This window comes from Penicillium verrucosum (assembly GCF_028828655.1).
Source record: "Penicillium verrucosum strain IBT 35672 chromosome Unknown utg000004l_segment0_segment0, whole genome shotgun sequence".
Taxonomy (NCBI): Eukaryota; Fungi; Ascomycota; class Eurotiomycetes; order Eurotiales; family Aspergillaceae; genus Penicillium; species Penicillium verrucosum.
The window spans coordinates 3,620,075-3,635,112 of NW_026643213.1; the positions used below are offsets into that span (position 1 = coordinate 3,620,075).

At 48.4% G+C, this 15,038-nt stretch overlaps 7 protein-coding genes across 7 annotated transcripts; 3 read left to right on the forward strand and 4 right to left on the reverse strand.

Moving 5' to 3' along the window:
• Positions 1–846: 846 nt before the first annotated feature.
• On the reverse strand, positions 847–3,684 carry N7516_010656 (putative transmembrane glycoprotein; the record flags this gene model as incomplete). The annotated part of the gene is made up of 1 exon (XM_057223374.1): positions 847–3,684. One exon carries the CDS (start codon positions 3,682–3,684, stop codon positions 847–849), a length of 2,838 nt encoding a protein of 945 aa, XP_057070595.1.
• A 526-nt stretch (positions 3,685–4,210) lies between these two features.
• Positions 4,211–4,744, reverse strand: N7516_010657 (GNAT family N-acetyltransferase; the record flags this gene model as incomplete). The annotated part of the gene is made up of 1 exon (XM_057223375.1): positions 4,211–4,744. One exon carries the CDS (start codon positions 4,742–4,744, stop codon positions 4,211–4,213), a length of 534 nt encoding a protein of 177 aa, XP_057070596.1.
• A 416-nt stretch (positions 4,745–5,160) lies between these two features.
• On the reverse strand, positions 5,161–6,093 carry N7516_010658 (uncharacterized protein; the record flags this gene model as incomplete). Its single annotated transcript, XM_057223376.1, has 1 exon — positions 5,161–6,093. The coding sequence occupies one exon, from the start codon at positions 6,091–6,093 to the stop codon at positions 5,161–5,163; it is 933 nt and encodes a 310-aa protein (XP_057070597.1).
• A 2,576-nt stretch (positions 6,094–8,669) lies between these two features.
• On the forward strand, positions 8,670–9,135 carry N7516_010659 (mitotic-spindle organizing protein 1; the record flags this gene model as incomplete). Its single annotated transcript, XM_057223377.1, has 3 exons — positions 8,670–8,759; positions 8,896–8,973; positions 9,064–9,135. The coding sequence occupies 3 exons, from the start codon at positions 8,670–8,672 to the stop codon at positions 9,133–9,135; spliced, it is 240 nt and encodes a 79-aa protein (XP_057070598.1).
• A 410-nt stretch (positions 9,136–9,545) lies between these two features.
• Positions 9,546–11,025, reverse strand: N7516_010660 (uncharacterized protein; the record flags this gene model as incomplete). The annotated part of the gene is made up of 5 exons (XM_057223378.1): positions 9,546–9,952; positions 10,006–10,275; positions 10,325–10,567; positions 10,629–10,938; positions 11,005–11,025. The coding sequence occupies 5 exons, from the start codon at positions 11,023–11,025 to the stop codon at positions 9,546–9,548; spliced, it is 1,251 nt and encodes a 416-aa protein (XP_057070599.1).
• A 305-nt stretch (positions 11,026–11,330) lies between these two features.
• On the forward strand, positions 11,331–13,465 carry N7516_010661 (putative ATP dependent RNA helicase; the record flags this gene model as incomplete). Its single annotated transcript, XM_057223379.1, has 3 exons — positions 11,331–11,555; positions 11,611–13,269; positions 13,331–13,465. The coding sequence occupies 3 exons, from the start codon at positions 11,331–11,333 to the stop codon at positions 13,463–13,465; spliced, it is 2,019 nt and encodes a 672-aa protein (XP_057070600.1).
• A 383-nt stretch (positions 13,466–13,848) lies between these two features.
• On the forward strand, positions 13,849–14,731 carry N7516_010662 (PITH domain-containing protein; the record flags this gene model as incomplete). The annotated part of the gene is made up of 3 exons (XM_057223380.1): positions 13,849–13,978; positions 14,037–14,148; positions 14,311–14,731. The coding sequence occupies 3 exons, from the start codon at positions 13,849–13,851 to the stop codon at positions 14,729–14,731; spliced, it is 663 nt and encodes a 220-aa protein (XP_057070601.1).
• Positions 14,732–15,038: the final 307 nt, after the last annotated feature.

Here is a 15,038-nt window from a genome sequence, read left to right on the forward strand (position 1 = left end):
GCGCAGGGCTTTCAGCGCGTTCTGGGTCCCGCGATAAGTGGGGAATGGACGGATGATGGATTTCTTGCCTTGTACTTTTTATTTTTAAAATAGGATCTGAATTCTGTAAAGAGATGAAGATTGGAAAGACAATTTCAAGGAAGCTTATGAGAGAAAGTCCGAGTCCTTGGAAGACCTCGCAGAGATTTCCTGGTATTGTGTTTACCGCTTTTGTTACGCCGTACTCTATAGAGTCACGTGAGGGGCATCAGATTGGTGTATAGGGAGTTTTGAAAGGAGTTGGGGATTTGAGAGATTATTTTTTATAAGAAAGTATTTAGTGTATATAGCTCATAGAATCTGTATAGTATTTAGTTCATTGTATCTCCTTATTGAGGCTGAGGGGAAAGTAAATAGGGGCTATGGACACAGTAGTCACTGTACAGTCACGCCATAGGTGAGGATGTCTGATTTTCAAACTTGGGAAATCTACTCTATTCTATTTCATTTGTAGAAGAATAACTTTCCTTTGTCTTTGACCTCATTCATGGACTCTACTTGTGTATAATATTATAAATATTATAGTTACTGTGAAGGCGGAGAATGCAAGCCGTGAATGCCACTACTATGCAATGCACCTAAACAATCCAGATGGAGAGATATTATAGTATTATTCGCTCCAAACTAGATCAACTAGTATAAAACACTTCAATACCAACCAGTCAACCATAGAAAAGCCAATGGATATCATACTCGCAATGCCTGAGAACGCCAAAAACACAATAGAAAGAGAGACAAAAAAAAAAAAAAAAAAGAGAAACCTATAGACCTAGGTATAAGGCAGGGGAAACAGCCAAAAAAAAATAATCAAACAAATGCCAGCTCTCCACTACTGGCTATAGGAAGACCCCGATTATCGGCATTCTTCAACGGCCGCGGGGACTCGAGTGGTGAAGACAACCACCACTGATGATTGGCGCTCTTACTAGGGCTGACCTTGCGCGACAGATGCTCTTCCAGGTCTGAGACCATAGACGAGCTATGCGGCATAGCGTTTTCATCATTCACTTTCTGAGCCTGAGGGTTATGGTTGCCCTGACCCTCCAACTGCCGAGCACTGCCCATACTATTGTCGCTCCAGAACCGCGGTAGCGGGGAGATAGCACCGCGGTAGTCTTGTGCAAGACTCAGCTGGCTCTGGTCATATGTGCTACCCTCAGCAAGGGGAAATAGACCGGCTTGGTTCTGATATTGAGAGAAGCGGTTCACGTTATTGTCGTCACCGTATTCCGAGGCCGATATCGCAGTCGACGGGGGCCGCTCTTGGATGGATTGGCGGAATTCATCGCTGAAGGTTGACACGGAGACGGTATCGGCGCGGCTGCGCATGCTGCGGTTTCGGTCAAGTGCGCGCATTCCCGAGGAAGTGCGTCGGCTGATTTGCGCGGAGAAGAGAGGGTTGGAGGAGTTGCGGTGCTTGGCTCGGCTATGCACAAAGGCTTCCAGGGAGTCGGCTTCGGAGACGATGGAGTCGTCGGGTTCGACAGTGCGTAGGGTCATGCGCTTGTAGTTTTCGGGGATGCTGGATGCCATGCTGTGACGCATGCGTCCGGCTCCTGGCGGGCGCGAGAACAATGGAGCCATCTGGGTTAGGCTGGTCTCATCGCTCAACATTGAGGCTCGCGCGTTTTGCCATGATGTGTGCACCACCCCGTGGCCGGGAGGTCCGAAGCCGCCGGCGCCATGGCCGGCTCCGCTGAGTCGTACAGGTAATCCAGAGGCAATAGAGGAGATACCGCTCGAGCGCTTTGAGTATCTCCTTGACTTGGATGATTGTATGGATTCTCGTTTCATGGTTCGCGGCTGGATCGTCTTCAATGGCTCTCGCCGGGAACGGTTGGTGGTCCTACGGCGCATCGGGCTGATCGTGTTCGTGTATGAGAGGCGATTGTTTTGCTTCTTGGAAGGTGAACCGGTTTGAGCGGGGTTCTCCTCTTGAATAACCGGGTCTCGCAGTGGGACGAAGCCACCGCGAGTGGGAGAATCGCGAGCAGGAGAGCGAGGGGGAACAGCGGGAGAAGGAATAGCAAAGTTAACTGGATGCTCCTGTTTATCAAATGGCGACACGTTCCACGCGGGCCCAAGTTCGAGCTTGGGAATCGACGCCGGTGACATAGGACTCATCCAATCTTCGGAATTGTCATCGCGGGAAGGTCTTTTCGTCATGGATGGCTGACAATTAGGAATATCAGGCCTAACAGGTCGTGGCGGAGCAATTTTGCTGTCAGATGAACCCTCTTCGACCGTTGGTGAGTTCTTGCGGCTACGCCAGCAGCAGAACAGAATCAGCAGACTCAGAATTACCACAAATGGGACAACGACTGAGATGGCGATGATTCCAGCCTTCTTGTGGCTGGGAGTGTCAGATGAGGCGGTAAACGGATCTGTGGGGTTCGAATGTGTGTCCGAGGCTTTGAGGACATCGAGAACGAAGTCCATCGTGTCTTCTGTCGATCCCTGATACGCAGTAAGAGGGATGGTGAACTTCTTTGGATCCATATCATCCGGAACGTGTCCGTAAATAGTCTTGTTGTCCGAGAAGTAGGTAAGCCATGTGAGCTCGTCGTCCAAATCAACCTCCAATTGTACAGAGTCATCGGTGACGATAGACTGGTTGAACACGAATTTGAAGTCTTGCCCAATGGCTGCCTCACACCCATCGATGGTGTCGAGGAACAGCTTCAAGAATTCTAGGCGAACCATCATGTGCGCTTGATCCTGATAAGCGTCTGTAACAGCGATAGTGATGTTCTGATTAACGGCATTCTTGGGTGGCGTCCCGCTCAGCGATATATTGTCCTTATCCAGCTTCAACCAATCCGGCAATTTGGCGTCGACTTTTGCCAACTCTTTGACAGAAGTTGGTGAACCATCCAAAGACAGAAGGCTAGTGAATTTGGGACTGTTGAACTCTTCTCCTCTCGTGAGGTTGAAGCTTTGGACAGTCTCGTTGAATGTCAGAATATGGGGACCGATCGAGAGTTCAAAGGTCACGTTGGCCGCACTGTACCCAGCTACATCCGATGCGATCATCTGGAAAGTGAATATCTGAGGCCCCGCGCCCGGAAAAGCAGGGCTATTTCCAGCAAACTTCAGGGCTGTCGGGTCGAAGTTAATCCAAGAAGGTAGCGGGGCGTTGTTCGGCGAGGTTCCGTAGTAGATCGTAGCAGGATGCGTGTTGTCGAAGGTATCCTGATCGAACTCAATTGAGAATGGACGACCTGGATGGATGAACAGCGTGGCAGGGTATGAGACTGGTCCTAACTTCTGTAGCTGAGGTACAAGCGGTTTGTTCACCGTCGGTCCCTGGTCTGCTGTCACGATTAAAGTAACGTCCATGCTGTCTTTTCCCGATCCACCCGATGCCACAAGTTGGAACTTGACGACGCCACTGTCGTCTGAATGAGGCGTTCCTGACAGGGTGAGACTGCTGCTGTCCACTTCGAGCCATGATGGTGCATCCAATAGCGAGTATTTGGTGTTCGCGTCACTGTTAGAGAAAGTACTTTGGGCGAATGCAAATTGGAAAGGCTGTGAAACTCGGGCAACAGGTGGCAATTGCGAGTTGATAGGATAATTGGCAGCCAAGGATCCTGCATTTACGACTGACAGGAAAGCCAGCACGATGGTGAGAAAGAACGCCATGGTCGATTGGGCAAATGCGAGCACACTGGAACTGTATATAGCTGGAAATGACACAGCTAGCTCACCGATCACCAACAATGCTTCCAATCTCACGGCGAAAGATAGTGAAAGTAGTCAAGATGAAAAGAGAGAGATTCAGTACGAAGATGAAAGAGTATCACGCATGATCTTCCAGAAAAGGACCGTGGTCCCTCTCGCACTAAAGGGACCAGGGAGACATTCAAGGCGTGCCCTTTCAAAAAAGCCATACCTGGATATGTTAGATATCACGGAGGTATGTAGCAGAATGACAGCGGAGAATGGACGCAGGCCCGATCGGTATAATCTCACGTTTCGAAGATGTCCGTGTCCATGCAAGGGGTCGCCATAGATGGCTCCTGCGGCAGCCAAGGAGCATAGACGCGCCCCAATACCATAACTTATTGCCCCTCGGACCTATTTGAAAGGGACCGGTAAGGCAAGGAACATTTTTAGTGGGAGGGGAAAAAAGGTCCGAAGGGTGCCATTGACGGCAGTGGCTCAACCATCACGCTTCTAAATCCAGGACCATTTTGATGCCAGTTCGTCCAGGGGCATAGTAATCAGGGATGACTTCACGCTCCTCAAATCCAATACGGAGATACAAGGCGCGTGCGGGCTCCCTGGCCTGGTCCACCCAGAGCTGGATATACTGGCAGCCCTCCTTTCGTAGGCGCTGCTGAATGTAGGTCAGCACCTCCTGTCCGACACCTTGACGGCGGTTAGGCTCAGTCACACAGATTTTGTGCAAAAGTGCAACGCCCTTCTGTCGGACATAGACCGCATAGGCAATCAGATCAGATTGTGATCCCTTGGCTCGAATCGCGTACAGAACTCGCGTGTTGGGCTTTTTTCTCCACAGGTCTTCGCCGAACGGGAATGCCTCATTGGTGGGGAAGGTTTTTTTCTCGGCGCGCGAAATCTGGGCAAGAATCTCTAGTGCCTCGTTCCTCTTCAAGGAATGAATGTCCGAGATGGTGAGGCCGGGCATTCCTCCCATTCCTCCCACTCCTCCCACTCCCATTTCGCACTGAGGCGCCATTCCAGATCACGACTAACTAGCTTTAACACACGCCTGGTCCAGTTATTTGACACTGCAACTGTGTCAATTTATGCCGTGTAAAAGTACGAAGTTCCGAGGTTGGTGCTTGAATGCGACGAAAAGTGTTATGGTCCCCACCGGTGAGTTTCAACCAATGAGAGTCGCCTTCATCTATAAACTCCAGTTCGCAATGTCTCAATTTCATCTACGCCTCAATGCACATTCAATTAGAAGCAGATATTTCATTAATTATTATTAATTATTAAATCACATGTCCACTGATGTTGAATCCTGTTGAATCATGTTGGATTTTGAATCATGTCGAATCGTGTTGAATCTTCGTGTTGAATCATGCCGAGTCCTATCCCATCTGCGCATAGCACCTGGGCACATAAATAGCTCCTCCCCTGTTCAAATCAAATGACAACTGTGATCGGTTCCCGGTGCGAATCCGGCTCTCCCCCAGCAATGCATGCATTGACGAGCTCGGTCTTGGCTTTCCTATCGGGGCGGAACCAGGACTTCACGAACGCTTTGACGACCTTGAGAAGATTGACGAAACCTCCACCCGCAACCTCAATCTGCTCCATGGCGTTCTGAAGATCATCATAGCACAATAGTTTAGTTCCATGGTGCTCAAGAACGGACCCGAAAACGTGCAGTCGAGGAGGACTCTTCCACAACTTATGCAGCAAATGCCAGCAGCCCTCGAGAGAGTCAAGATGTGTGAGTGGCGGTGTGTGAGTGATGAGCATGTCGAGATTTTTTGGAATCTTTTTCCAAACATTTTGATCGCGAGGGTACTCGAAGGCCGTCCAATGAATGCTCGTCGGTGAGTATGGACTTCCGAAGACGCGGAGCAGGCGTCCGTTCTCGGCAGCTACCACGGCTTTCTCGTGCTCCAGATAGATGATGTCGCCCCAGTCGGCCTTCCGGCGAAGTCCATTTCTCCAGTGAGGACCTCCCTTCTTCGTTTTGCTGAGATACTTGTCGCGTCTGCCCGCCACCACAATCTTAATGTGGTGAGGTTGTGCCTTGAGCCAGTCTAGTGAGGCTTGGAAGTTGGCGAGTGATGATCCACCTCCCACCATGTCGCCGGCGTGGATTAGGATATCACCTGGCGGTATCTGTGGTCGCTGGTTGTACGTGTTTGAGATGCAAACTACAGTGACTGAATCTTCAGGCAGTTCACTGGGGTTGATTGGTCGCCAGGCCGACATCTTGCGGGCAACGAAGAGACAAGGTCCATCTCGGAATTGTTGCCAGGCTGATGGTCCTTTCACCTCCTGCGGCTCTTGCGGCTCTTCCGGTGGTATATGGGTGGTCGTCTGGCTTTCGTGTCTCGCCATTTCTGGCTGTAAATAATTATGCTCTCAGGAAATGCAAGAAAGGTTGAAGAATGAAGTTTACGGTCCGGTGTGCTTTTTGTTTTGCTCCGGTCTGGACGAACGCGTGTTGGCCTAGGTCTTTTTCAGGTTGAATCGCCGTTCGCCTCGCGCTTCATATTTCCATTTTCTTTTTTGTTCCATGTTGGGGAGGCCTAGTCTATTCATCTATTCATTAGCTTCTACAAAGCGCCGACAAACAAAGAAAGTAATCAACGGCTCTAAGATTAACTAGATCAGTCTAATCAATAATCCAGTGTACAACCTGTTTAACACGAATAGCCATAGGATCAAGATTCTGCTCCCCTGTTTCTATCTCCACCCGAGTCCTGACCAAAGTGGACCCAGGTCTTCTTTTGAACGGCCGAAGGGTGTATGGCTCGTTCTAGATTCAATGTCATATTTGCTGCTCTCTCTGTATAACACTGGCAGTCTGGGCATTCGAGACGTTCCGATATTTTTTAACCAGTGAGCGGACAATTGGCTGTAAGACAGGGAGACAGGCGCAGAGGACCCTGATGCACGGCTCAATGGTTGACCACATGGCGACATCGCCTAGGGCCTATATGATATCGATGTTTTTGTGGGGGTAGGTAATGTAGTGGATGCGAATACCACTTGCGACAGACACTGAAACAGCCTTGGCATTGGTATTATGGAGGGGCTTTATTTGGGAAGCATACAATCCACATAGAAGAAACACACCGCACACGCCAATATTTTGTGTTGTCTGCATCTGAAGGTTCCAAACAGCATGCACCGAGACAAGCAGAATAAGAACATCTGTCACGACGTTAGAAGCTGCATTTCCAACGTAGTAATAATAGAAGTTATATCTGTTTGAGCTAGATGTAGGATCAATGATTTCCCTCCAGAAATATGAGATTGGCTCACAATCTCATAGGGCTGCAATCATGCTTCCTATACACCAGCCATAGGAGGTGAGAAGGGTGGTCTAGATTACAAAGAGAATCTATACTATTCAGTTAGATTTGACTCGGAAGTATATAATGTTTTTGTATGTGCCTTTTTCATTGTGGTCATATTCTCCACTGTTATCCATCAGACCTGCAAACCGAAACCGTAGGCACCGCCTGATTCAGGGATATATCTGTTAATGTCATGTTTTCCATATAGTCACAATGGGATTTAAACGTACTAAGAATAGGCGCTGTAAGCAATGCGATTAATGGAATGCCAGATGCCCCACTCAACTAGTCATCGGCTTCTAGCCTCGCTCCCTGGATATATGCTCTCACGACAAACCGGAAGATAATAGTGTATACTGCAAGTACACATATAGTCATGACAACAGCAGTATCTTCAAAAGTTCTGCTTTCTGCGAGATCCATGCCCGCCGGGGGGGTCCAAAAATAGATGTCATGTTCATATCTGCGATGTCCATATTTGCGGTTTCCTAGTTGTGCCAGCACCCTGTGGTATAGGAAAATGACAGTACAGGAGGTATTCTATAAGCATTGAGCAGAATCAAAGTGAATATCTCTGAAGACTAGCAGGCAAAATTCTTGCAGGCGAGCATTGGTCCATCTTGTTCATTTTGATCTAGCAAACTGGATGAGATTACACGAGAGTATCAGGGCAGCATCCTAAAAGGGATAGTTAGGTGTGAATATCTTGTACTCAAGTCACTAACTAATTCTTTAGTCCCACGTTCTCTAATTGGATAGGATCTTTCTGCATGGGTGGAGATGGTTGTTGATTAGGGTTAGGGGCGAAATGGAAATATCCGCCATGGGAGAATCCTCGAAGATTACTAGTAAAGATTCTCTTTTATGTGTCAATTTCTCCCATGTCATGGACTATGCACTCATTCTGAGGATTGAGAGGCTGCAAATTGTGTTGCAATTTCGTGAGGATCAACAAGGTATAACATAGTAGTTTATGCAATTTGTACTATATGAACCATTTAATGTAACGCCATATATCAGTGCATGATCATTACTTGGATTTTAGAAATTATTAAACATACTTATTATATAATATAGCTCAGGAGTAATAGAGGAAGAAGAAGTCAAAACATGCGAATGTACGAATATGTGAACTATATACTTATACATTATACATATATAGGCTGCATGCCCTAACTACAACATATGAATTTCTTTAACATGAACATGGTTATGTATTGCATTGTCACAAATGGCTCACTTAAGTACTTTATGAATGTTTTCTAGTATAATTATTTAGTAACTATATTACATCTCGGAATATTTCATAGAAGATAAAGCAGTGTATCTAAGAATACCCACCAGTAATAAGACCAATTGAAGTAGCAAATTCCTCAGTAAACTAACGCCAATAGAGAAAATGTCCCTAAACCCCATTAAAATATTGAAATATCACGCTGATGGATGGAGTACTTCGTACAATATACAACATGCACCGTTTATACAACATATAGATGGTTACCGCAGAAAAGTTCCCCCACAGCAAATCAACCCAACTTCAACCCACACACATTCAACCACCTTACAACGTACATTCCAACAGCCCACCCATTCTCAATATCAAAATCAACAATGCCCCCAAAGTCCCAAGACCAGGCTGATGACAAACGCCAAGCTGCCAGAGAAGTCATCGATATCCTTCAGGAGATCTCCGACCTGCTGGTGCGTGCTCACCCCCAGAACTATTGTAGACAGGATTCTGGATTCATTTAGGACTCCTATTCCATATCATTCCTTCTTTACAAGACAAGAAAATCAAACTATACAGCATAATCCCAAAAACTGACATGTCAAATAGAATACCAACCTGGACCGGACAGAGCTGTCACTTTGTGTGTCTCTCATTGAAAACGGGGTCAACCCCGATGCTTTGGCGGTACGCGTTTCCCCCATGAAATTATAGCGTTCTGCACGCGTCATTCGGTGTTAAAGTGACTAAGTAGCTGATTTGATTTCTGCTTTACAGACTGTCATCAAGGATCTGCGCAAGGAGACTGGTTCTTCAAAGCGCGTGGGGAATGCCCCCGCCGTGGAGTAATCGTGTTAGGGAGTCGGCTTGGGTTTGAAGAAACTCTTAAGTTACCTGTTTTCTATTTGTTTCTATTGTTGCATTGAACGAGGTCTGTTGGTTTGTTCTGGTTTTGGCGTTGAGGCCGTGTATTTGTTACTATACGGGCCGGTCGGAGATATACCCTTTTTTTTTTTTGCTTGTTTCCGGTACAAATACAGGTTCAATTTGGTTTGGGTTTATGGAGACATCCGAAGGCTTGGGAAAACGTCTTGGGCTACCTCTACTAGGTATCGTAAACTTGGGGTGGGTAGCGTATAACAAGGTGAGTTGGCAGAGTAGAACAATAGGGGAGTATGATCACGGGATGGGAGGGAGCAAAGGCAAGAGGTGATTCGCGCAGATGGCAGCGGGGATATTCAAATTCCAATCATTCGCAATTATTTTGACTCGTCGGGCTTGGTCGCGCCCTTGGTCTCCTGGTCCTTGGAGGAACCCACTTCGTCGGACACTAACTCGATAGGAGCGTGCTTGACCTGTTCGCCTTCCGAGCCAGTGGCTTGCTCCTTGGTCTTAGTTTCCTTGGTTTCCTTCTCATCATCGCTGTCGCCGAGGCTGAATGGGTCGTTCTCCGCGACGGGTGAAGGCTCGACGGTGGACAATGGTTGCCATTTGCTCGCCTTGCTGCCTGTTGAGCTGAGACGCTTGGATGGCGTGGACGCATCGTAATTGTTGTCAATCTCGGTGGGTGGTCCATCCTGGAAAGACACCTTGCGCCTGTCTGGCGAAGGAGATACGGAGGGTTTAAGGCTGGATTGGCCCGGACGAGGGGGGCGAGCTGGGGGAGCTGTGCACAAGTTAGCAAACCCCAATGATACTAGACTTAAGATCGATGCTTACCTTCGCCATCCCTCAACTCAAGAGCAGAGAAATCATCGCTGAGAACTTGGGGATCTGCGTCGTAACGCTCACGATCGCCACTGCGACGGCCCATATCACCACTACGTCGGGGCCGGCCCTGCGCGGAAGTCTCTCTTTGATTCTGGGTAGGTTCCTCCTCCAAATCATCTCCATCAATTCTCTTCTTCAGGTTTGTTACCCACGAGTTAACCTTGCTCTGTGTCTCCAGGAAACCCTTGCGGAGGTTTTCGCGGATCACAGGTAGATCATCTGTACCCAATTAGCACAAGCTCACTCGACCAGGCACCATATCCCATACCATCAAAGAAGCTGTATTCTCTCTCATCCGACTCCTCGCTTCCTCTGGGTCGCTGGTATCGAGGGTCACTCTCCCAGCCCGGAGGCGGCGCGCGACGTCCTGCCGCGTTGTAGTGATCTGATAGTTGACGTGCATACATTTCATCGGCTTCCAGTTGTCGCTGTGCAGCGGTGCTCTGTTGGGTTGGGCGCGGCGGCTTTGGTGGCGGTGTCATTTCCTCTTGAGCCTTGGGGTCGGTCATACCTGCAAGCAAAGGTCGGGTCAGCTCATACTCCTTTCATAAATAGTAGATTTCGCCACGAACCCAGGAGGGCATTGAACGCTCGCTCGACATTCCAATTGCTTGCGGTCAAGACCGCTTTAACAACACCAGGCTCGATACTTGGGAATGCCTCCCTAAGGGTGTTCTCCGACTGTTCTCTCGGGTTCAGGGGCCGGGGCGGCTGTGGCGGGGCTGCCTCGACGGCAGCTGGCTGAGCAGCGGCAGGGGAGGAAGTAATAACTCCGCTCTCCTGGGGCTCATCATCGAAGTCCATCGGACGCGCAGTAGTCGGCGACTCAGGTCTGGGGCTGTTAGGGGAATTAAGGCCCGCCAAGGGCTTGCTGGAAGTGTTCTGTGTATGAACGTGAGCCTCATGTCATGCGATAACAAGTGATATCCGGTTAGAAAGGAAACATACCATCTTGTCCTCCTCTGACATCTTGGGATACTCAGGGCCTAACAGAGGATAGAAAGTGACTGAAGGGAAATGCACAGAAACAGTGTTGCCTGAGAATGTTTGAGCGCAGGACATATCGGGGAAGCTCCAAGTGACGTGGGGCCCACGTGATAGCGGGTGAGCTTTATACAGATCGCGATGTTTTTTACAAGGACTCCGACGACCTTCTAAGTTGCCAATCTACAAAGCACTTGAACTTTTAGAATGGCCCAGACCCAATTTGGTGGCTTTTAACAACCGGGCTCGAATCCAGCAGAGGTCGTTCTCAGCTAAAATTTGGGTCTAAAATGGCTTCAGAACAGGAGCTCTCGACTTCTTTCATTCCAGCCCTGTATAAACCGGCTGCTTTACTGCCCATTGCACGACACAAGAAGAACCTGCTCTACCTAGTTGAAAAATACCCCGTCACTATCGTGGTGGGTCAAACAGGCAGCGGTAAAACAACTCAGCTTCCGCAGTATTTAGACCAGGCAGGATGGTGCGAGGATGGGAAAACCATTGCTGTTACACAGGTTAGCACTGATCCCCATCCTACGTCAAATTAAGTAGCGACTAACACTGTCCCAGCCCCGGCGGGTGGCTGCTACAACGGTTGCAACGCGAGTAGCCGAAGAGATGCGATGCAAAGTCGGTGAAGAGGTGGGCTACTCCATCCGATTCGAAGACTTGACATCACCTGCAACAAGGATCAAATTCCTGACAGATGGAATGCTGCTCAGAGAAGCCCTAGTCGATCCTTTACTTTCGCGGTATTCCGTGATCATGGTCGATGAGGCACATGAAAGATCTCTCAGTACCGATGTGCTTCTTGGGACTCTAAAGAAGATCCGCAAGAAGCGCCCTGAACTTCGCATTATTGTTAGTAGTGCCACTCTCCAAGCAGAGGATTTTCTTCGTTTCTTCGCGGGCGAGGAGTACCAGCCTGAGGCAGACCCGGCGGATTTGGGTGGAAGCGTTGGTCGGATCATCAGTCTGGAAGGACGGATGTATCCAGTCGATATGCTCTTCCTTGACTCTCCGGCAGAAGATTACATAGAGCGAGCAGCGAAGACCATCTTTGATATCCATACCCAAGAACCAGAAGGCGACATACTTCTCTTTTTGACTGGCCGGGAAGAGATCGACACTGCAATCCAGTTGATATCCGAAAGAGCGGCAACTCTCCATCCAAAGGCGCCCTCTCTGGTTTCCCTGCCACTTTATGCTGGACTCACCACGGAACAGCAAATGTACGTCTTCGAGCCGACTCCAGAACACACCCGAAAGGTCATCGTCTCGACCAACATTGCCGAGGCCTCGGTCACCATCGACGGGATTGTATATGTGGTTGATTGTGGCTTCGCCAAGCTTAGAGCATACAACCCCAACACTGGTATTGATACATTGACTGCAGTGCCAATATCAAAAGCATCCGCCACCCAACGAGCTGGCCGTGCTGGAAGAACGAAGCCAGGAAAATGTTTCCGTCTGTACACGCAACAAGCGTTCGAGCAAATGCCGGAAGCAACCGTACCTGAAATCCAGCGGTCAAATCTCGCACCGGTCATTATGCAGCTTAAAGCATTGGGCATCGACAACATTGTCCGATTCGACTTCTTGACACCTCCGCCGGCAGAACTTATTATCCGTGCACTTGAGCTCCTGTCCTCTCTCGGCGCGGTTGATGACTATGCCAAACTCACAAAACCGCTTGGAGTGCGGATGGCAGAAATTGCTTTGGATCCGATGATGGCCAAAGTTCTTCTCGCCGCGCCATCTTTCAATTGTTTAAGTGAAATCCTCACAATTGCAGCCATGGTCAACCTCCAGGGAACAGTGTGGGTTCAACACGCTGGAGACAAAAGATCGGCCGAGAGCCACCGGCGAAAGTTCGCTGTTGAAGAGGGAGATCATTTAACGTACCTCAATGTGTACCAAGCCTTTGTTACCAAGGGGAAGAAAGACTCAAAATGGTGCCGCGATAACCTCTTGAACTACCGGGCCCTGCTACGCGCAGTAAGCATCCGAGGCCAGTTAAAACGGTACCTGGAACGCTTTGGCATTCAAGTCGATGAAACACTTTCATCCCGTCATGGCCCAGCCGATCTAAGCAACCAACCGGAGCAAATTCGGCGTTGTCTTACGACAGGTTATTTTGCTCACGCGGCGAAGATGCAACCAGATGGGACTTTCAAGACTGTCAGCGGCGGCCTGACTCTTCATGCTCACCCCACCTCGTTGATGTTTGTAAGTGCTTATGGATTATGTGTAGGGAAAATACATGTTTGGTTTACTGACATAAATATAGAACCGAAAAGCCGACTGGGTCATCTTCCACGAAATCATGCAAACGGGCGAGAAGACATATATCCGCGATGTCACTAAGATCGAGAAGAGTTATCTGCTGGAGTATGCTCCGGATTATTACCGAGTCAGGCAATAATACCATTTGGAATTTGACTAGAAAGGATGAATATGTACAATAATACCCAGGCGTTTAAGGAGGCTGTGGAATTGAGATATAGTATGTTGATTGCATTTTATAGATCGGGTGAAAACTAAGAGCCGTAAAGGCGACAGGCAGGCAGTTCGGGCTACTACTCTACAGTGATATATTCAGATATAGTACCTATATTGTAAAGTTGGTAAACCAGATATGATTATCCTTAAGGCTACTAGCTACATACATAGCAGAGTAAAACGACGTCACGGGAGTGGAGAGCTTCCCAAACACCTTTCAACTTCAAACATTTGAATCTTCAAACCCATCTTCATCTTATTATTCAAATCCTGTACAACTATCTAATTTACTTTCGATCTCTTGCAATGTCGGGACACCATCATGATCACGATGGCCACTGCCATGGCGAACACGACCATACCAACGATATCACTCCAGCCATCCAATCCCTCCTCTACTCTCAGATCAACTTTGATCTAATTACAACCCTGAATGGTATGCATAGCCCCCATGATCAAAGTAACAACTGGTGACAAGTCCTGATTTGCAACAGAGACAACCCCAAACTCTGGCGCATCCATCGTCCAGAAAACCTGGGCCGAGCGACTTAACGACAAGCCTGAGCTCGAGAGCGATGCCGACGAACAATTGCTCATGACCATCCCGTGAGTCTCACTCATTCCACATATCTATACAAGTAGTTCTAGTGGCTGTCCACTGTCCAACCCCCTCCCTTCGCAACGCGTTACAAAAATCCCAAAACCCCCACCAATCTTACCCCTCACCCGTTATCGCCCCCAAAACTAATCCGAGCTTCAACAACACAGGTTCAACGGCCAAGTCAACGTCCATTCCCTCCTCCTCTACACAGCACCTACAAACTCCGCCCCAAAGACGGTAAAGCTATTTAAGAACCGCGACGATTTGGATTTCTCAACCGCATCGGAGTTGCACGCGACTCAAACCATCGAAGTTCCGCGACCTGTACCTGGCGCTGATGTCTTTGAATTGCCGTTGAATCGCGCCCATTGGAACGCGACTACCTCTGTTACGCTATTCTTCGAGGATAATTGGAGTGATGGCGAGGAGGATGTCACTAAGGTTGGATATGTGGGCTTCAAGGGACAGTTCATGAAGTTAACCCGGGAGCCGGTTAGTTTCCTTTATGAGGCTGCGGCCAACCCTCAGGATCATGTTTCTATTCCTGGTGTTAGTGGTGTTGGTGGTAGGATTATGCCTGGGCAGTAGATGGGGTTCTTTGGGGTTTCTTTTGAAGATGCCTCGGTGTATTTTGAAGTTGACAGGTCAGACACGAGTAACGACAATACCATTCTACCGTTATGTATTTCTACATGGAATTTATTGAATTTATTGTGTTCTTTATACCGGTCAAGTGAGCTCTTATTGATTGAGTATCATTTGTAAAACCTCGGACTGAGGATGTCATAATCTATAGACCATGGACTTTACAACAAGCAATAGAATCAACCGCCAACGCCATGGATACATGGAATCAACCAGCAATAGAGGCAACAAAAACAAAACAGCCGCAACG